Source organism: Hemiscyllium ocellatum, chromosome 19, assembly GCF_020745735.1.
Source record: "Hemiscyllium ocellatum isolate sHemOce1 chromosome 19, sHemOce1.pat.X.cur, whole genome shotgun sequence".
In the NCBI taxonomy this organism is placed as follows: domain Eukaryota; kingdom Metazoa; phylum Chordata; class Chondrichthyes; order Orectolobiformes; family Hemiscylliidae; genus Hemiscyllium; species Hemiscyllium ocellatum.
The window spans coordinates 67853255-67876899 of record NC_083419.1 but is presented as its reverse complement, the minus strand read 5'-3'; the positions used below and the strand labels follow the sequence as shown (position 1 = coordinate 67876899).

Genomic DNA, 23645 nt, shown 5'->3' with positions numbered 1-23645 from the left:
ACTCTCTATCATGTGGCACGGGTAACGAACCAGAAATAACAACTCTGTTTGTTCTAACTGAGCTTCCAACCTAGCTCCCTGAAAGCCTGCCTAACATCCTCATCCCTCTTCCTACCTATGTCGTCGGTGCCAATGTGGACCACGACTTCGGGCTGCTCCCCCTCCCCCTTAAGGAATCGGAAAACACGATCAGGGACATCACCTTGCACCTGGGAGGCAACATACCAAACGTGAGTCTCTCTCGCCCCGACAAAACCGCCTATCTGTGCCCCGAACTATCGAGTCCCCAATAACTATTGCTCTGCTCTTCTCCACCCTTCCCTTCTGAGCAACGGGGATAGGCTCCATGCCAGAGGCCTGAACCCCATTGCTTACCCCTGGTAAGTCGTCCCCCTACAAGTATCCAAAACGGTATACTTGTTCTTGAGGGGAACGGCCGCAGAGGGTCCCCGCACTGGCTGCTTCCTCCCAGTCCCCCTCACTGTCACCCATCTGTCTGCAATCTTTGGAGTTACTACTTCCCTAAAGCTCCGATCTATGACCCCCTCTGCCTCCCGAATGATCCTAAGTTCATCCGACTCCAGCTCTAGTTCCCTAACACGGTCTTGGAGGAGCTGGAGATGGGTGCACTTCCTGCAAGTGTAATCAGCAGGGACGACCATGGCATCCCTCACCTCATACATGTTGCAAGAGGAACATTGCACTGCCTTCACTGCCATCCCTCTAAAAGTAACCTTTAAAAAAAAACTAGGTCTAAACACTAGAATAAGCAAAATGCAGCACTTACCGTCTTACCACAATGGGTCTTATTATTAGGTGAGAGGAGGAGGGCGGGTGGGAGGCTCTACTTCTGTAGTGCCTCGGGTTCCTCTCCTGCATGCCTTTATAGGAAAAAAAATGTACCCAGGTAAGCTTGCGCTACACCAGCTTCCGGGTCTGCTCCGCGCTTTTTTTAAAAAAAAACTTTCAAATTTAAACCGTTAAACAAACGTCACCGAGCCTTCAAGCAGCCACTGCCAAACAGCCCTTACCTGCTCCGCTGAGAGAGAGAGAGTGAGGCACCTGATCACCTCCCACCAACTCTCCATTCTGCCTGGAGCCCCTCCACCACTCCCCATGTCTACTCAGAGATGGGGAAGAACAGAGAAGGGGGCTGGTAGAACAGGGAAGACACAGGGTCACAGAGAGAGAGCAACAGAGACACAGACCAACCCAGAGAGAAGAGACACATACAATTACAGTGTTTGGAATGAGAACATAAGAACAAGGAGCAGGAGTAGGCCATCTGGCCCTTCGGGCCTGCTCCACCATTGAATAACATCATGGCTGATCTTTTTGTGGCCTCAGCTCCACTTACCCACCCTCTCACTGTCACCCTTAATTCTTTCATTATTCATAAAAAAAACTATCTTAGCTTTAAAAACATTTACTGAACCAGCAGGGAATTCCATCGATTCACAACCCACTGGGTGAAGAGGTTTCTTCTCAATTCAGTCCCGAATCTGCTCCCCTCAATTTTGAGGCTATGCCCTCTTGTCCTAGTTTCACCTGCCAATGGAAACATCCTCTCTATATCTATCCCCTTCATAATTGTCTATGTTTCTATAAGACTCCCCCTCATTCTTCTAAATTCCAATGAATATAATCCCTGTTTACTCAGTCTCTCCTCATAAGCCAAACCCCCTCAACTCTGGAATCAATTCAGTGAACCTCCTCTGCACCCCCTCAAGTGCCAGTACATCCTTTCTCAAGTAAGGAAACCAAAACTGCACACAGTACTCCAAGTGTGGCCCCACCAGCACCCTACACAGCTGCAGTACAACCTCCCTCATTTTAAACTCAGCTCCTTTAGCAATGCAGGACAAAATTCCATTTGCCTTCCTAATTACCTGTTGTTCCTGCAGACCAACCTTCTGTGATTCATGCACAAAGACACCCAGGTCCCACTGCACAGCAGGAGAAAGTGAGAACTACAGAGCAGCATGCTATAAAACTTTTTAACCATTCAAGTAACAGTCCTTTTTACTGTCACTCCTATCAAAATAAACTGTTTGATAAAATGATTTATGACAATTTCAATCAAAAACAACAAGCAGCAGTGTGATTTGTGGTGTCACCAGATTGCAGTTGTTATAATTGGTCTAAATTTTAATCGAATTATTGCAGCACTGAAAATGCCATCAAGACCAAGGAATGATGACAAAACAATGGCTCTGGGAAGGGGGAGTGGGAGAAGGTGGGTTTGTATGTGGTGAGTCGGATGGGGAAAGTTAACTACCCAGGGTGACAGCAAAAATGAATAACGATGTTAAAAATTAAATGACTTCGTTAAAGCTAAAACTAAGGCTGCATTTTCAGCAACAGTTGCCTGTTCCTGGGGTTTTCCTGCTCACCTTGACTTTGTTTCAAGTCAAATGTCAGCACCAGAGAATGTAAACAACTGGCTCGCATTGTTAAGACAGAGGAGGAGAAATCTTTTCTCTCAGAGGGTCATGTGTCTTAGGAGCAGCCTTCCCCAGAAACCAGCAGAGCTGGGAGGTTCAATGAATATTGCAATGGGGAGGGGGGAGTTGGATAGATTTTGACTAAAAAGTGTCAAAATTTATGGAAATGACCACGATCAGGCCAGCCATGCTCTTAACAAATGACAGAGCAGACTTGAGGGGTTGAATGACCTCTAGCTGCTCCTAATTCATATGCAACACAGGGACTTGTTTTAAATGCAATCCATTTGAGAGTGAGTGAGTGAGTGAGTAAGTGTGTGTGTGTGTGTGTGTGTGACAGCAGAAACTTGCTTCTAACAGATTTTTGGGGCCTCAGCTTAAAGTCGATTGTTTCTAGAATAACCAATAATACTTGGTCCCCAGATCTGTCCAGCAGGATCACATCAGATCTGTCAATCACTCAGAACGCCTAATAGTTAAATCCTACTCACCCCTCCCACCTCAAAGTGATGTCAGCACCCTCTGCTTAATACCCAATTATGCACTCGTTCTCTTAATGTGTGGCATTAACAGCAGTGTTAATCTTTAACCTATATAAACTTTAATTTTCTCTCTCTCTTTCCATCAAAATGGGTTCAAATTCTATCCTTCCCCACCTCCCCTCCAACCACAACACACCCTGGCCCTTTCCTATCCATGTGACCATCTCCAGCTCTCTGAGCCTCCACAGTCCACGAGATCCTGCAATTCCACAACATTCCCAGTATTAATCGCATTCTTAGGCCAAGCTCTGAAATTCCCTCCCTAATCCTCCAAAAGATGCTCCTGCAAACCATCCCCTTTGAGCAAGTGTCAAGTTACCTGCTGTAATATCCCCTCTCCAGCCTGACCTAACTTTTTTTAATCCAATTGCATTCCCGGAAAGTGGTGTTTTTCGATGCTAATGGGGTGCCCCACAAATGCAGGTTGTTGTTGCCTCAGGACTTGACTTGTGCTGTGCTCATATCCAACCTTCAACGAAGATCAAAACCACTCCCAAACCCTCAAGCCTTTCACTAACCTGTAACAGAGCCCTCACCCAGGCCCCAAGGGGTAGACTCTCACCTCCTCACAGACCATCACCAGCGGGTACTTGTCTTCTGACAAGAAGTTAAAGAGGCACCAGAGTTTGAAGGCGCTTGTCTCTGAGATTAGGCCCTGGCTTCCAGAGGGTTTATAGTTCTTCTTGGCCGTCAAAGTCCAGCAAAGCTCGTGGAAGTTCTCCTTGACAAAATGGCCTTCCTGCACCTTGAGGAGAGACATCAGAAGGTTAGGAAAGTTCAAAGGTCACACAAACGAGACCAGGAAGGGCTATTAGACTCAGAAGCAGCTTTCTTGTTTCTCGTTCCTCTTTCTACCAAGTAGAGAGTGACCAGCTGTAAGTCAAATTGACCGACATAGCTAATTGGCTGGCTCTTCTTCTGATCTCAGTCATACTTGGCTGATCCTTCCCCTTGATTGTGCCATTAGCGGGTTCTCCTGCCCACTGACTGCCAGTCTACAATGATGATACCCAGTACTGGGCACAGTCACTGCTCCTCTCTCTGGCCCACCTTCTGGCAGGACTCTGGCCCTCTTCCATCCCTTTCCCCATCTACAGACCACATCGTGTTACCCAGTTCCCCTTCCCCCTTCTCAATAGGGACTGGCCAGAGGCCCGTACATTGCAGTCCTCAGTTTCTCCATACATTGCAACCAGAGCTGCTCTAGGTTACTCGGTCCCAGCCCGGACATTCACTACTCCCTGCTCTGCATCAGAAACCATGGGTTACTCTTACCCTTCCATCACCCACTTCCCAGCTCCCCCCATAGCCAGGGAGGAGGCAGGATGCAGGAGGAAAGTAACACTATCCAGGCAGTGCTGGGAGGGAGGTTTGTTGCAGCACATAAACAGATGGTGGGAGGTTATCATTGAGTGGTGTTGTGTTGTAGTAGTGTGTTTCCTACCTCTGGATCAAGCAGCCCAGATTCTAGCCCCATCTGTGTGTAATAATATCTCGGAGGTTGAATAGAAAATGAATAGGTTAAATTAAAATAAAGAGTGACTCGGGAGGGAGTGGGGGGGTTTCTTGTCATTCAGTGGTAGTGTCTCTGCCCCTGAACATTGGTTCGAATCCCACCTGTTCCAGAGGTGGATAACAGCATCCCTGAACAGGTGAATTAGAAAAATAGGTTAAATTTAGAAAAAACAAACATATAAACACATATACACACACATGTACATAAATACGCATATATGTATATCAACAGTACAGGGCGAGACAGAAGCAACAGGAGGTATCGGTAAGGTTGTGGGGGTGGGGGGGAAACAGGATATTGATAGCGAGGCGGCAGGAGGTGGGGCAGGACACACATTTAGATTGAGTTATGATAAAAGGAGGAACTGATCTTTACACGTGAAAAGCAGCACAGAAATGGACAAGAGCCATGCAGGGTCTTGACAGCATAGATGTGGGGAGAATGTTTTTCTGTTCCGAGAGAATCTAGCACCAGGGGTCACTGTTTAAGACAGAGAAGGGAATTCCTTTCTCAGAGTATTTGAAGCTCTCTTCCATAAAAGCTGGTGTAAGCAGAGTCCTTGAATATTCTTAAGGGGCAGATTTTTGTTAAACAAGGAAGTGAAAGGCCATTGGGATGATGGGGGAAGGAGGGGGGCGCTGGGGGAGAAGTGGACTTGAGGTTATAATCTGATTAGCCGTGATCCCTATGGAATAGCACAGCAGGTTAGGAAGGCTGACTGTTTCTGCTGATCGTACATTCCTCAGTTCATACAGACCACTGCCCATTCTTCATTCATTGATAGCCCTCAAAGACACTCCCCCCTCACAAGCTCTAGATTCCTCCTGTTTCTAAACTCCACTGAACTAGCTCAGCCCTGCTCCCTCAACCAATCTCCTAGGAACGGAGTACCTACTCGTTGCTGCATTATTCTTTGTGGGAGTTTGCCAAGGGCAGATTTGCTGCCACATTCGCTTCAAAGCACTGTGCCAGTGGCTGTGGAAAGTGCTAGATAAATGCAGGTCTTAGAGTCTCCGATCTGCGTTGTCTTCAACTTTAATCATCAGCAACTTTGGAAATATTATTCTGAATGCGACCCACTACCCAAGTGATTCAGTTATATTCAAACCAGCAGTGGCCCTGAACTTCATGGGGCAACTTCAACTGTTTCCAACTTCCAGTCTGAGAAACAACAACTTACATTCTATGTCCTTAAGCTCATTTATTTTCATCCATACTGGGATCTTCCCAATCTGTGGCCTCATTTTCATTATGAGGGATCAGGGCAGAGTACAGAGTAGGTACTCCCATGGGTGATACAATTGACAATGAAAGGGTATATATTTCAGAAGGCATCATGAGATGAGGCGATTCTGAGGCACAAGTGGGCTAGGATCTGGGATTAGGTGCTGCCTGGGAGCACGGTGGAGGCAGGGTTGAAAATACTGGGGTTTGGGGATGAAGGCGCTAGAAGAGTAGCTCTTTTGGAGAATGCGTACAGATCCAATGGGCTGAATAGCCTCTTTCTGTGCTGTAACCATTCTTGAAGGCCACGTTTCAGATAAATGTATCCATAAGAACGCGTGAAACCTGACTATTATCAGACTTGTGCAGACTCGTCCACAGCAAATCTTTCACATTACCATAGTGTTGTGATAAGTGCACACATAGGCCAGGGAGAGGCTGAAGTTACAGACAGCACAGCGAGCGAGCGAGCAAGGGAGGGAGGGAGATGGGGAAGTGTGAAGCTGTCCCAGCCAGGCTGAGCACTAACTGCTCAAAAATAACCTTGAAAATCATTGAGCAAAATTAAAAAGTAACATGTTAGCCTCACGAAGCGGGCTGTGTCAACTTACAATGCAGCTAAGCCGAGAAACAACCTCCCCCAGTAAAATAGCAAGATATCAGGTTGGAAACATTTCTCAAAAAAATGCCTGCGCCGGGGTGGGGGCAGGGGGCAGAAATGAAAAGACATGGTGATCTGTTGTCCTCAGAGCCACAGTGAGGCTTGACGTTGGGGAGTATGCAGACTTTCAATAGACTGACGGGGAAGGTGCCCGGGATAATGGAAATCAGTCACAGAGTCTTACAGCATGGAAACAGACCCTTTGGTCCAACCAGTCCAGACCATAATCCCAAACTAAACTAGCCCCACCAGCCTGCACTTGGCCCATACTCCTCCGAACATGCCTTATTCATGTACATATCTAAATACCCTTTAAGTGTTGTAACAGTACCCCCATCCACCACTTCCACTGGCAATTCACTCCACATATGAACCACCCTCTATAGAAAAGTTGCCCCATATGTCTTTTTAAATATTTCTCCCCTCACCTTAAAAATATATTCTTTAGTTTTGAAACTCCCCACCCTCAGAAAAAGACACCTGCCATTCACCTCATCTAGACCCCTCACAATTTTATAAATATTTAGAAGGTCAACCCACTCCTTATAAATCAAAGCCTCCATTCCCTGCAATATCCTGGTCAATCCTTTCAGAACCCTCTCCAGCTTAATAATATCCTTCCTTTAACAAGGCAACTAGAACTGGGCTCAGAACTCCAGAAGAGATCTTACCAACATCCTGTACAACCTCATCATAATGGTTCTGTACGCAAAGGTCTGAGCAATGAAGGCAAGCATGTTAACTCTTTCTTAACCACCCTATCTACATGTGATGAAACTTCAAAGAATTACATACCTGAACCTCTAGGTCTCTCTGTTCTACGACAATACCCATGACCCTGCTTTCAATTGTAGAAGTCCTGCCCTTGTTTGTTTAACCAACATGGAATACCTGGCATTTATCCAAATTTAACTCCATCTGCCACTCCTCAGTCCATTGACCCAACTGATCAAGATCTCTATGTAATCTTAGATAGCCTTCTTCACTGTCCACTGTCTGGGAAGGTGAAGATTTAACTAAGTGGTTCCAAATAATCAGGCATTTTGATCTTCTCAGGCAACCTGCAATTTTTGGTATCACTGGCAGCACCATCCAGCTCGGGGGCACTGGCTCCCCTGCCTTACCCAGGGTTCTAGGCCTATATCCTTGCTGTTACCTGTGGTGGCTTAATGGATTAGATGGCAGTAGAGTAAGAGCTCCTCTGCTCACCAGTCCCTTTCCCTTCTTTTTTCTCCTCTTTGTAGCATTTCTTTTCTTGCCCATTCCCTGCCCTACCTGGAGAGTGGAGTTGAGTAGCGGAGCATGCAGGCCAGTGTCCCGCTTCGAGGCGCAGCGAGCACGGGCAGAGTCCCATGGTGAAGGTGGTGTGGGTTCTAATGGAGGCCAGCATAGCCTCAGACTCTGAGGTCTGCAGGCACGGACTGGAACAAGTATTCATGGTTGCTTATTATCATTCTGGACTTTGTCACCATTTCATGCTAATCTATAGTCTTTTGCACTCTAAGATCTGTACCGAGGTACTTGTTCCTCAGTATAAGGCAGCCATTGTAAAAACTTCACTGTATTACTGTACATGTGACGTGTACATGTGACTATAAACAATATTCTATTCTGTATAATCCATCCTATTCTCAGCTACATTCTGCCCCTCACTAACATTAACAGAAAGCACAGCATCTTGCCAATAAAGGAGAAAAAATTTTGTGTAAGAGTTATACTTTCTGGTTTAATTGTTCAACTGCAACTTTCAACTAAATCATGCCTGCAAGTTGACTACAACTTTGGCAAGTTCCGATCAGCAAATATGTGGACAGAGTCTAGACACTGTTAAGTGATGGAAAGGGTCATCAAGAACACACTTCTGATTACAGACAGAGGGCAAGAAAAATTAAATGAGCCAACTTCCTTCCCTCCCTGCTCCATAACAGTATTAGAGTCACATGATATCTAGCTATACCTCACCACCCTCTCTCTTAACACCACCATTGTCTCTGAATTATCATACTGCTTATCTAACATCCAGCGCAGGATGGCTGAAAATTTCTCCACTTAAGATTTTGAGAAGATGGAAGCCGTCAACTTTTATTCCCAAGCCAAACTCTGTTCCTGTAGCTGACTACTTCCAAAATGTAACGCTGGAAACTGAGGGGCTGAATGTTTCTGTTTGCCCAAGCAAGTATCATGCCAAAATGATCAACCAACCACACAAGGGCAGTAAGCTGGTAGATGACCTATTCTTAAATCAGGAGCACCAACCAACTCCACTCCTGTCTCACCTAGTCTCCTGCTGAAACCCTCATTCGTGACTTTATTATCTCTACTCCCTACTGCAATCCCAGCTGTTCTTCCACATTTGAACCTCTGCAAACTTCATGTTATTCAAACCTCTACCATCCATGTCCCTTACTTGCTCAGACTCCTCATCACCCATTATTCTCGTGCTCACTGAGTTACTTTGACTGGCAGTTAAGCAGCACCCATTTTTGTGTAGGGGGCATGTAACGTATTATCATTTAAGATTTGAATTTTAAGACAGAGTTCGATGGTTGCAAGCCGGCTCTGTGAAGGTAATCATTTTTAAATAGGCCAGAAAGTCACTTGGAACAGTGACCCAAGTACATCAGTTCTAAGAAAGCAGTCAAGTGCCTTGTAGAACATAGTCATAGAGATGTACAGCATGGAAACAGACCCTTCGGTCCATGCCAACCAGATATCCCAACCCAATCTAGTCCCACCTGCCAGCACCCGGCCCATATCCCTCCAAACCCATCCAAATGCCTCTTAAATGTTGCAATTGCACCAGCCTCCACCACTCCCTCTAGCAGCTCATTCCATACATGTAGCATTAATGGATAGAATGTACATACTGTTGTGTTTACAACAGACCAGAAAGTCATTAGTATTAGCTGCAAAGTTCAGTCCAAAAATAAGCAGAAGATCATTTCAGAAGGTAGAACAGAAAGTCAACCTGTCGGTTCAAAGAAACCAATCGACTTAGCCAAAATGTTTTGATTTGTGGAGCTTTTAAACCAGGACAGTTTAGATAATTAGATGATTAGATGAGGTTAGATTAGATTATCCAGTGTGGAAAGAGGCCATTCAGCCCAACAAGTCCATACCGACCCAGACCCATTTCCTTCTGACTAACGCATCTAACACTATGGGCAATTTAGAATGGCCAATTCACCTAACCTGCACATCTTATGGACGATGGGAGGAAACCGGAGCACCGGGAAGAAACCCACGCAGTCACAGGGAGAATGTGCAAACTCCACACCGACAGTCGCCTGAGGCGGGAATCGAACCCGGGTCACTGGCGCTGTGAGGCAGCAGTGCTAACCACTGAGCACCGTAGAATTGAAGTAGTTTAGGCCATCAGATTGTGAAAAGTTACTGCCTCCAAACTCAAAGGAATCACAGAATTGTCTTCGCAGTCCAACGAAAATAAAATGGGAGGTGTCAGTTAAGTAAAAATTTCCAAGTGTTAAGATAAGAGTGATATTTTCCTGGAATGAAGTACTTGCAAAAGTTGAGAAATAGGTTGAAAGAGCTTCTACGGGTAAATTATAAAAAAGAAAGAGAGTAGCTAAAGTAAGTATGGGTTCCTTAGAGGATACAATTGTGGAATTGGTTTTCTCTTTTTCCGCCATCTCTTTCTGAATCCTTTGACCCTTTCCCACCACTCCTCCTTCCATCCATTAGTACTGAATTGCCTACCTTTCCCCACTACTCTATCTCCCCGTCTCACGGGCACACGGTTAGCGAGATTATAGAATGATAACGTGGAAACAGGCAAATGCCAAATAATTAGATTAGACTACTTACAGTGTGGAAACAGGCCCTTCAGCCCAACAAGTCCACACTGACCCGCCGAAGCGCAACACGCCCATACCCCTACATTTGCCCCTTACCTAACACTCTTGGCAATTTAGCATGGTCAATTCACCTGACCCGCACATCTTTGGACTGTGGGAGGAAACCGGAGCACCCGGAGGAAACCCACGCAGACTCGGGGAGAATGTGCAAACTCCACACAGTCAATCGCCTGAGGCGGGAATTGAACCCAGGTCTCTGGCGCTGTGAGGCAGCAATGCTAACCACTGTGCCACTGCACCGCCCAAACTAATATTTTGCAAAAACACACCAGTCGCCAAGACTTGCAAGTGTTTCAAAGCAAGTAGCTACAGAGAACTCAATGGGCTTTGGAAGGGTTTCGGAAGATTAGAAAATGCCAATGCAGTGGCTCTGTTTAAGTAAGGAGGGAAACAGGAAGCAGGCCAGTGTGACCTAACATCTACTATTGGGCAAATGATGGAGTCTATTGTTAAGGAAGAAATGGAAACATTTTTCCAAAAGTGTAACACAATCAGACAGCATCAACATGGCTTTGCGAGAAGGAAATTATGTTTGATTAATTTGCTGGAATTCTTTGAGGATAAAACAAGCCGGGTTAATAAAGTGAAACCAATACACGTGCATTCGGATTTCCAGAAAGCATTCAGTCTTAGGATCTCAATCATTTACTATCTATACTAATGGCAGGTGTCCTTTCCCTAGGATGGGGGAGTTTCAAGATTAGGAAACACATTTTTAAGGTGAGAGGAGAAAGATTTAAAAAGACCCAAGGGGGAATTTTCTTTCTTTCTTACACAGAGAGTAGTACATGTGTGGAACAAACTGCCAGAAGAAGTGGTGGATGCAGATACAGTTACAATGTTTAAAAGACATTTAGATAAGAACATGAATAGGAAATGTTTGGAGGGATATGGGCCAAGTGCAGGCTAATGGGACTAGTTTAGTTTGGGTTTACGGTTGGCATGCAGTAATTGGCCTGAAGGGGCTGTTTCCGTTCTCTACAACTCTATGACTAAGAGGAGAGGACAGAGTGTAATGTATCCAAATTTGCTGATGATGTAAAAATAGATGAAATGGCATGTTGTAATAAGGATGTAAGGGGTTACAAACAGGTTGTGTGAATGGGAAAAGATACTTGACAAAGGCGTTTAGTTTTGGAAAATAGAAGGTCTTGCACTTTGGTAGGAAGAATAAATAGGCAAGACTATTATGTAAAAGAGAGAAAGAGAGAGAGTGAGAGAGCAAGAGAGCCAGAGAGTGCGCGAAAAGGAGCGCACAAGCGTACCAGCAAGCGAGAGAGAGAGCACGTGAGTGAGAGAGAGAGAGAGTGAAGGTGAGAGAGCACTAGGCGAGCGAGAGACCGAGATAAAAAGTTAGCACATCAGTACTGCAAGTAACCACCTTTAAGAAGGTATTTTGAATTTTGGATTCAATGTGAGGGGGTTGGAGTTTAAAAATAGAGAAGTCTTGTTACAACTGTACAGGGTATCAGTGAGGGCACACTAAGTCCTGAGTTGAGAGTGCATTGCTGGAAAAGTATAGCAGGTCAGGCAGCATCCGAGAAGCAGAAAAATTGAAGGTTTGGGCCACATCCCTCCATCAGGATTCATTCCTGATGAAGGACTCTGCCCCAAAACATCGATTTTCCTGCTCTTCAGATGCGGCTTGACCTGCTGTGCGTTTCCAGCAACTCACTGTCAACTCTGATCTCCAGCATCTGCAAACCTCACTGTCTCCACACTGAGTCCTGAGCACAGTTTTGATCTCCGTATTTAAGAAAGGATAGAATGGCATTGGAGGCAGTTAAAACAGATTCACTAATCTGATTCCTGGGATGAACAGGTGACTTACCAAGAACAGGTAAAGAGTTAGGCTTTTATTCATTGGAGTTCAGAAGGACTAGGAGTGATCTTATGAAAGCAGACAAGATTAAGGACCCTGGACAGAGTGGATACTGAGAAGATATTACCACTTTTGGGGGAATCTCAAATGAATTTCAAATTACAGAATGTGAATGTGAAGGAATTACTTCTCTGAGAGGGTAGTGAATATCTGGAACTCTCTATCACAGGGAGTTGTGGAGCCGAGATCACTGGAAATGTTTAAAGTAGTGGACAGATTTTTGAAATATCAAGGAGGGGGCCTATGAGGAGCTGGCACGAAAGAGGAATTCAGACCTGGACAGATTTAAAGGGCTAAATGTCCTACTTCTGCACTTATTTCTTCTGTTCTTCTGTTTTGTTGTTTGTGTTAAGGTTTCTGCAACTTGGACTTATACTTTTTTAAAATTTTTTTTTGGGGAACAAACCTTTGCTCTATTGGTAAAATCCATTTGCATCGAATATGTTTCAGTGAATAATCACCATGGCAACCAACGACAAAAACTAAAGTTATAATCTATCAAGGCAGGCTTCACGCTGGGATTGGAGTTTCCCAGCACCTGGGATAGGATCACTCGATTTTAAAATCATCCTCCTTTTTTCAACCAATCCCTCCAGGGCCTCTGCCACACCTATTCCTACTCTCCTCTAATCCTACTTCCCTCCAAGATATTGCCAACCCGCTACTCCTGACCTCTTATTGGAAAGTGTCATTCTGAACTCTTAATTCTTATTTTTCTAATTTATTACTAAACTTTAAATTATTTACTATTCTAACTTTTTTCCCCTAAGAATTTGTACTTGAGAATCTGCACCCAAGTACCTACGGTGGTGTTGTAATGGTGACTTGTAAACTTGTCACTGTCCTCAGGTGATTATATAGTTATACAGCATGGAAACAGATCCTTTGGTTCAACCAGTTCATGTCAAACATAATTCCAAACTAAACTAATCTAACCTGCCTGCCCCATAAAGCTAATTGTAAATTATAGTTCATCCCAGATTTCAGCTCCAACGTTGGCAGCCATCCCTACACCGATCTGGAATTCCCTCTTTAAATCCGTCCATCTGTCTATCCATCTCTCTCCTTAAAAACGTACCTCTTCAATCAAGATTTGGGTTACCTGTCCAAATGTGTTACTTCGAAAGTGCTCCTGTGAGGGACATTTGCATTCTATAAAATGTGGGCTCTTGTTTTTGTTTATATGTATCCCCAGTCCTTAGCATATTCCCAAATTTGAGTGACAGAGGCCGGGGTTAGTTACAGAGGGAAGGGGGCGGGTGGGGATATAAGGCACCGTGTGTGTGTGTGTGTGTGTGTGTGTGTGTGTGTGTGTGTGTGTGTGTGTGTGTGTGTGTGTGTGTGTGAGAGAGAGAGAGAGAGAGAGAGAGAGAGAGAGAGAGAGATAAGTCCTCCTCCCAACTCAGGATTACACAGAGACAGGATGGTACTGTCATGCTGAGAACTGTGGTTCAGTCAAAGCAGCAGCCAAGGCACTGACTCACTTTGTCCAGTATATACTTGTTCAAATAAGGCATGTACCCATGACTGGAAACAGGCCCATCATTGTCATCGCGGAAGTGGTCCTCCAGGATCTTGGGGTCGTGGGGAATGTTCAACACCGTGTACAGGTTGTAGGACAGCACCTGGAATACACACAGGAACATTTCAGAAAGGTTCCACCAAAACAGCACATCATCAACTCCACCTTCCACCACCAAACAGGCATTCCCACCATCTCCTCCAGCTCATGTCGAGATTCACCCTCTGTACTTCCTAGCTTCCCACTTGTTATCGAATCCTGGAATCTCTCCAAATGATTGCTCCCCAGTTCATTAATTCCCATTCTCTGCAATTCATTATTCACCACTGTCACAGTGGTATGAGCACAATATTACATACTTTATAAAGGCAGTAAATCATTACTTTAAAAACTGGTCATAAAATCGCACAAAATGGCTCTCCGTATTCACATGACTGCTCTAGTTGACTCACTTCAGCCAAAACAGCAGAGGGACTGATGTGTCATCTTGACATCACTCACAAACGGAAACATTTAGAATAAGTCAACCCTCAGGCAACAAAATTTGTCTGTCTAAAGGTGCAAGAGTGCAGAGCTATTAAGAACGGAGGAGACTAGAAAGGCACCACAGGGAATTCTAATATAATTGACTTTACTTTGTGCAAAAATGATTCATCGACATTAATATAGTAGCCATTTTGTCATAACATGATAAGCTGTGGAGACGACATTTTGGCAGAACAGCCCAGGATTTTGAGTTACACTGGCAAATAGACAGTTCTCGGTTAAAAAGGGGGGAAAAACAGCAGGGCTTTTAGCAGCTGCTGTTCCACCGAAAGAATACAGGCAATCTGCAAATGCTATGAAGGCAGAAGTAGTGAAGAACTAGCAATCTGCTTTCTCTCTCAAAGCATACTACACCTACGGAGTCCATCTTGGAACTAACCTCCAACTATGTGAGAAAAACCATCAAGGCTTCTGAACTCTGACCTCAAGGTTTCAAATCATTTTACTTCAGAAGGAGAATCCTCAAGTCAACAACAGCCTTGCGATATGAAAAAAGATTGGTCTCATTTTCTTCATCAGCACTTTATCCATATTTACTTTTAATATTTGTATTTATATTTTTAGCTAATAACTTAAACATTTTTTGGCTAACTATTTAAGTGATAAAGTGATTAGCAGCTATTTGGAACACTTGAAAATCAATAAGGGATCTAAGTGAGCAATTTAAATTTCTGGTTCATGGACATTCTACGCACATTCTCATGTAATTATGACACTGCTCTTACATTCGTAACAATGACTTTAATGAAATCCAATACAGGCTACTCTCTAATTCATTGCTATACTCAATAACAACAAACTCAAACAACAGCAGATGCTAGAAAGCAGAAACAAACAAAAATTGCTGGGCAAATGCAGCAGTCTGGCAGTATCTGTGGAGAGGAAGCAGAGTTAATGCCATGATCCCAGTGACCCTTTTCCAGAACATCATTAAGTACAGTATGGAAACAGACGCTTCAGTCCAACACATCCATGCTGACCTTGTTCCCAATCTAAACTAGGCCCATATCTTCCAGCACCACTCTAATCTTGGCTCCAAATCTTTCCTAGTCATGTACCTGTCCAAATTTCTATTAAATGTTATATGTACCTGCATTGACCACTTCCTCTAGCAGCTCACTCCACAAACACAACACCCTCTGTGTAAAAACGTTGTCCCTCAGCTCCCTTTTAAATCTTTATCCTCTCACCTTAAAAATGTACTCCTTTGTTTCGAACTCCCCCTCTCTCGGTAACACACCTCTGCTATTCATCTTATCTATGCCTCTCATGATTTTAAAAACCTCTTTAAGGTCACCCCTCAGCTTCCTACACTAAGGAAAAAGATTCTGATAACTCAAACCCTCCAGTCCCGGCAACATCCTTGTAAACCTTTCCTGCACCCTCTCCAATTTAGTAATATCCTTCCTGTAGCAGGGTGACCAGAACTGTACGAACTACTCCAAAAATGTCCTATTAATGGGAAAGTAGGGGTGGTGATGGTGGGAGGCAATGCTGGACAGATTGCAGATTGTGGTTATATACAAATCTGCTGCTGATGGCCCACAACACCTTGTGGATGCCCAGTTCTGTTCAAAATCTATCTGATTTCACGTCCAGGCAGTGCCTAGACAGAGGCCATCCTCAATGTGGAGGTGGAACTTGAAGCACCTCCAGGGACAGAGCAGCAGCCACTCTTACTAATACTGCTATTGACAGAAGTTATAGCCCTGACAAAAAATATTGAGGATTCCCAAGATGCTACCAAGGATGAGGGACTTCAGATCTGAATTGCTCTCTTTGGAACTGAGAAAGTTAAGAAGTGACCTAAAGACGGTTTCAAAACAGGAGAGTTTTGAAAAATTAGAGAGAAATAATGGCAATTCATCGTGACAGAGTCTGAAGCTGCAAAGGGAAAACATATTTGCACTCAGAGTTACCAGGAGCTGGAACACAATGTGGAAAGGTGGGGGAAGGTCTTTTGAGAAGTACTGTTACAGTTGAAGTGTTAAGAGTTACAAACTAATAGCACGAAACATAACTCCTTTTGCAAAGGGCCAGAACAGGCAAGAGAGCATGAATGGCCTCTTTTTGTAGTAAGGGTCAGTGCTTCCATGATTATCCCTCAATCACTTAGCTCTCATCAGCTTACGTCTCACCATACTGTCCACGTCCCTGTGTTAGAATTTAAACTAATTCTTCCAGAATAACCCACTAAGGCTGTCATTCTTCCATTAGTGTTTCAGATCAAGCAACCCTTCCTCAGAACAGCTCTGAGGAAGGATCACTGAATCCAAAACGAGAACTCTCCACAGATGCTGCTAAGCTTTTCCAGCAAATTCCTGTTTTATTATTCTGTTAGTGTCCATCATATATGCAATTCTAGTCAAAAATGGATCTTATAACTCCTGTTAAATCAGACTGCTACTAGTGGATTGAAGGGATCTGGGGTGACTGCACTCCAACACAACAGAGTCCAAATAGGACATTAGTATAGTGAGGGAGCACTGGGATGGGGAGCTCAGAGAGAGGGGAGATTGTTAAACAGCTTGGAGCAAAAAAGTCAAAAAGCACACAACGTCAGGTGAAGCAGCAGCAGTCTGAAAGCTAGTGCTTCCAAATAAACCTGTTGGACTATAACCTGGTATTGTGTGATTTTCAACTTTGTACACCCCAGTCCAACACCAGCATCTCCAGCATCTGGAGCACAGAAATCTCTTGCTCTCAGGTTCACCCCAATAACTTTCATCAGTGTTCAGACTTGGGTCTATCCCCTGAAACTAAAACAGAGACAATGGTTTAACCGCTGCCTCTTAAATGGCCTAATTATTGATTTGAGTTGTTTTTAATGCACCAATTTGTTGTATGGAGCCCTTTTCAGTCTCCCCCCCCACACCATCATGAAATTGGTATAAAAATGCATTAGAAAGCATTTTGGCTTGAAAATTGCACAAAAATTGAACTTATCTCCACACACCATGGCTACAAGAGACAGCAAAAGTTTGGCTCCTCGGACGGTGCAGCGTGCCCTCAGGATACCACTAGAAGATCTGGTTGAACAGACAGGGTTCAAATCTCAAGAGTAAAGCTCGATCCTTACAACTGGATGTCTTTAGTTAAGGAAAGCAACGCTGCTGTTTATAACGACACAGTCTCTTTGCACTAGCAAAGTTCAAAACGTTTTGAGATAAACCCCCACCCCCCAAGTGTCCCCATATGATCTCTGCCCCTCCTCGGGCACGTTGAGTTGAGCTTACCTTGAGTTGAGATTTAGAGACTTTTCCACTCTGCTCCAAGTCCAGGGCGGTGAAAGCGTACCAGATGGATTTCAGTAGCTCGTCTTTTAAATCCATGCTCTCCAGGAGTTGCCGGAGGAATGAGAAACACAAAGGTCGACCAGGGAACCTGTCCTGTCTGTAACCTGATACATTCACTGCAGCTCTGAGTTGGGTGGGGGAACTTCCCCCTTCTTACTGCATTCAATTCCAGTCAACAACAGAGTGCCCTGTTTCAGACCGCCAAACCCACTCCAATTGTTCTAGGACTTGTGTGTGTGTACGTGTGAGAGAGAGAATTTCTCTCTCCTACACTTCCGCCCGCACTGCCTGTTTATGTGTCTGTCTGTTTCTATGTGAGAGATGCGACCAGGCGAAGCCACTAGTAGCCGAGTAGCTGCATGGGGATGGGATTTTCTGTGCCTCAGAAACCGGTTCTCACGACCTCAACATCACACATAGATCCCTCTGTATAACTTTCAGATAATTCCTTAGTGTGAGGAGATAGGGAGAGAGAAATTCAAATTTAGTGCCAGAAAACATACTTTACTGAAGAATTAATGACGAGAGATATCGACTTGTAAACAGTGTGCTAAACGCTGACCAGGGATTGGGTAAAAAGAACAGTGACTAGTGAGTAACAAAAACAGTAGCCAGAGAGTAATTAAAAGCATTGACCAGTCAGCCGCTAATAACTGCAGCAGCTGTACAGACACCCATATCCAGATGTACATATTGAAATACATACAGACTAAACACTAAAATGCATACAGATTAAACACTGAAAAGCATACTGATTAAACACTGAAAACACACAGAAATACATGCAGATTAAACACTGAAATACAGACAAATTAACGCACTGAAGTACTCACATTAACACATTGAAATACACACAGATTAATACACTGAGAATAATGCACAGGAATACACACATTAACACATGGAAATACACACAGATTAATGCACTGAAGTACACACAGATTAACACACCAAAATACACACAGATCAACACACTGAAATACATACAGATTAACTAACTGAAATACATACAGATTAACACACTGGCATTCACACAGATTAACACACTCAAATACATACAGATTAATGCACTGAAGTACACACAGATTAACACTCCCCAAAATACATTCGGATTAACACACTGAAATACATACAGATTAACACACTGAAGTACACACAGATCAAAACACTGAAATAGAAATAGATTAACACACTGAAATACATACAGATTAATGCACAGACGTACACACAGATTAACACCCCAAAGTACACACAGATTAACACACTGAAGTACACACAGATTTACACTCCCCAAAATACATAAAGATTAACACACTGAAATACATACGGATTAACACATTGAAGCTCACACAGATTGATGGACTGAAATACACGCAGATTAACACACTGAAGTTTACAAAGATTAACACACTGAAATACACACAGAATAACACATTGAAATACATACAGATTAACACATTGAAATACAAATGGATTACACACTGAAGTACACACAGACTAACATACTGAAGTACACACAGACTAACACACTGAAGTACACACAGATTAACACATTGAAATACAAACAGATTAACACACTGAAATACATACAGATTAACGCACTAAATTACACAGAGATTAACACACTGAAATACATACAGATTAACACACTGAAGTACACACAGATTAACACACTCAAATACATACAGATTAACACACTGAAATACATACAAATTAATACACTGAAGTACACATAGATGAGCACATTGAAATACACACAGATTAACACACTAAAATACACTAAGAATAATGCACAGGAATACACACATGAACACATGGAAATACTAACAGATTAATGCACTGAAGTACACACAGATTAACACACTCAAATACATACAGATTAACGCACTGAAACACATACAGATTAACACACTGAAATACACACAGATTAACACACTAAAATACACACAGAATAACGCACTGAATTACATACAGATTAACGCACTGAAGTTCACACAGATTAACACACTGAATTATATACAGATTAACACCCTGAAGTACACACAGATTAACACATTGAGATACACAAAGATTAACGCACTGAATTACATACAGATTAACACATCGATATTCACACAGATTAACGCACTGAATTACCCACAGATTATCACACTGAAATACACACAGAATAACACACTGAATTATATACAGATTAATGCACTGAAGTTCACACAGATTAACACATTGAGGTACACACAGATTAACACACTGAAGTACACACAGATTAACACACTGAGATACACACAGATTAATGCACTGAATTACATACAGATTAACACATCGATATTCACACAGATTACCACACTGAATTACCCACAGATTAACACGCTGAAGTACACACAGATTAACACACTTAAATTTACACAGAATAACGCACTGAAATACATACAGATTAACACACTGAATTACACACAGATTAACACACTTAAATTCACACAGAATAATGCACTGAATTACATACAGATTAACACACTGAAGTACACACAGATTAACACACTGAGATACACACAGATTAATGCACTGAATTACATACAGATTAACACACTGAAATACACATAGTTTAACGCACTGAATTACATACAAATTAACACACTGAATTACACACAGATTAACACCCTGAGATACACACAGAATAATGCACTGAATTACATACAGATTAACGCACTGAAGTACATTTAGGAATTGGCTGGCTGGAAGAAGGCAGAGAGTAGTAGTTGATGGTCAAGGTTCATCTTGGAGTGCAGTTACCAGCGGTGTTCCACAAGGATCTGTTTTGGGACCATTGCTATTTGTCATTTTTATAAATGACCTGGAGGAGGGGCTAGAAGGTTGGGTGAGCAAGTTTGCGGATGATACGAAAGTCGGTGGAGTTGTTGACAGTGAGGAAGGATGTGGCAGTTTACAGCGGGATATAGATAAGCTGCAGAGCTGGGCAGAAAGGTGGCAAATGGAGTTCAATGTTGGTAAGTGTGAAGTGATTCACTTTGGTAAGAGTAACAAGAAGATGGAGTACTGGGCTAATGGTCGGATACTTGATAGTGTGGATGAGCAGAGGGATTTTGGTGTCCATGTACACAGATCTCTGAAAGTTGCCACCCAGGTAAATAGTGCTGTGAAGAAGGCATATGGTGTACTGGTTTTTATTGGTAGAGGAATTGAGTTCCGGAGTCCTGAGGTCATGTTGCAGTTGTATAAGACTCGGTGCGGCTGCATCTGGAGTATTGTGTGCAGTTTTGGTCGCCATCCTATAGGAAGGATGTGGAGGCACTGGAACGGGTGCAGAGGAGGTTTACCAGGATGTTGCCTGGTATGGTAGGAAGATCGTGTGAGGAAAGGCTGAGGCACTTGGGGCTGTTTTCATTGGAGAAAAGAAGGTTTAGGGGTGACTTGATAGAGGTGTACAAGATGATTAGGGGTTTAGATAGGATTGACCATGAGAACCTTTTTCCACGTATGGAGTCAGATATTACAAGGGGGACTAGCTTTAAATTAAGAGGTGGGAGGTATAGGACAGATGTTAGGGGTAGATTCTTTACTCAGCGAGTCGTGAGTTCATGGAATGCCCTGCCAGTAACAGTGGTGGACTCTCCCTCTTTATGGGCATTTAAACGGGCATTGGATAGGCATATGGGGGAAAGTCGAGGGCAACATCGAGGGCCGAAGGGCCTGTACTGCGCTGTATTTTTCTATGTTCTATGTTCTACACACAGATTAACGCACTGAATTACATACAGAGTAACACACTAAAGTTCACACAGATTAACATACTGAATTACATACAGATTGACACACTGATATTCGCACAGATTAACACACTGAAATACACACAGATTGACACACTAAAATATTCACAGATTATCCCACTGAAATATACAGATTATCCCACTATAATATACAGATTATCCCACTGAAATACACACAGACTGACACACTGACATTCACGCATATTAACACACTGAAATACACACAGATTAACGCACTGAAGTACACACAGATTAACACACTGAATTACATACAGATTGACACACTGACATTCGCACAGATTAACATACTGAAATACGCACAGATTGACACACTGAAATACACACAGATTATCCCACTGAAATATACAGATTATCCCACTGAAATACACACAGACTGACACACTGACATTCACGCAGATAACACACTGAAGTACACACAGATTAACACACTGAATTACATACAGATTGACACACTGACATTAGCACAGATTAACACACTGAAATACACACAGATTGACACACTGAAATTCACACAGATTATCCCACTGAAATATACAGATTATCCCACTATAGTATACAGATTATCCCACTGAAATACACACAGACTGACACACTGACATTCACGCAGATAACACACTGAAGTACACACAGATTAAGACACTGAAGTACATACAGATATAGGGAGAAGACAGGAATGTGAGTGTTCTAGTACAATCAGGTCAAATATGATCTTATTGGATGGCAGATCCAGGTAATGGCGATCAAATCCCCGACCCATGCTCCTTGGTTCCGTGCTCCTCTAAGCACACAGATGTATACAAACAGACATCTCTTCACAGGCACATACAGATATAACAAATGTAAACATGAAGACATACACAAAAACATACAGACATTCACATATAGATAAATGATCTTGAATTCACTGCGTTGAACATTGATCGAAGTGAGATCAATAATTTCAAAAGGATTGGGTGGATTCTGGAAGGGGATGAACTAGGAAGACCACAGGAATGAATTCCATTGGTTTGCTCTGTAGATAACTGACATGAAACTGATGGGCTGAATAGCCTGTGCCCATGTCCATGTACACACACAGACATATAACTTAGGCACAGAAATACTTAAATATATCTTGGATACAGACACAGACATACACTCAACCAATGCAACAAACTCTGTAGTGCTTTTGTAAAGTAGGAGATTAGCCCATAGTTACACAAAACAACATTTTGTGTCTGTTTCTATCTCCATGGATACGGATTTCACGTTTCAGATTTCCATTGATACATTATGGTTTGGTTTTAAACATCAGCACACGTTTGAAGTGTTCAGTGTAAAGCAATTTCTAAATGACATCTGCTGGCTGCAAGCAGTATTACAAGAGAAAATGAAATGAGATCAGATGCAAAGGACACTCATGGTGAAGGGACATGTTGGAAATCACGAAAGAATCTTTGGACAGCGTGAATTATTAACATCCTCACCAAAAGGTTAGATTAGATTAGATTCGCTACAGTGTGGAAACAGGCCCTTCGGCCCAACCAGTCTACACTGACCCTTCAAAGAGTAACCCACCCAGACTAATTTCCCTCTGACACTATCTTTCTTATTCATTTGTGAGAGTGGGCAGTGTTTGCTATTCAACCAGTGAAGGCATTGCAGAGCAACAATCCTATCTCCAAGCAGTGTTTTCCAGCTGGGATCACTGCAGAGCAAGCGTGAGACAGAGCCAGGGTAATATGTCGCTTCCCACTTCAGCTGTGGGCAGTGAGGCCAATTGTAGCAGCTCTGTAATCCGACAAAGGTTCCAACATGACCCCTCCATCATCAGCATGAGCCAGTTACACAGCATTCAGCACCATTTCTGCCCACTTTAGTCCTGGCCTTCAGCTAACCCCAGGACTGATCCCCACTGTGTGCCGATTTAACCATTCATGAGATTTTGAATTGACTGAAAAGCCAGTTTGGATCTTAAAATGATGAGTCATGTTTAACATAATCAGTTGAATTGTTGAGGTTATTAATGTGGTCAACAAGCGGGATATCTATGGAGTAGTATACAAAGAAAGAAGCAAACATACAGAACCTAAGCTTTGCTGAAAATAGCCACAAAGTCAAAACTTTTTTTCCACCCATTCGTAAGTGGATAAGGTGGTCAAGAAGACACATGGCATGGTCACCTTCATCGGTCGGGACACAGAATATTAAAAATTGGAAAGACATGTTGCAGCTGTATAGAACTTTAGCTGGGTCAGGTTTGGAATGTTGTGTACAGTTCAGATTGCCACACTACCAGAAGGATGTGGAGGCTTTGGAGAAGTTACAGAAATGGTTTACCAGAATGCTGCCTTG

The 23645-nt window shown here is 43.1% G+C and overlaps 1 protein-coding gene across 1 annotated transcript in view; it reads right to left on the bottom strand.

The window, feature by feature from the left end:
- Positions 1-17739, bottom strand: part of LOC132824784 (differentially expressed in FDCP 6 homolog) — a 71577-nt gene extending 53838 nt beyond the window's left edge. Inside the window, exons 1-3 of the mRNA XM_060839520.1 lie at positions 17449-17739; positions 13629-13769; positions 3549-3731 (exon numbers count right to left, since the gene is read on the bottom strand). Coding sequence (XP_060695503.1) covers positions 3549-3731; positions 13629-13769; positions 17449-17544 — 420 coding nt within the window. The 5' untranslated portion in view covers positions 17545-17739. The remainder of the gene's footprint in view (positions 1-3548; positions 3732-13628; positions 13770-17448) is intronic.
- Between the last annotated feature and the right edge of the window lie 5906 nt (positions 17740-23645).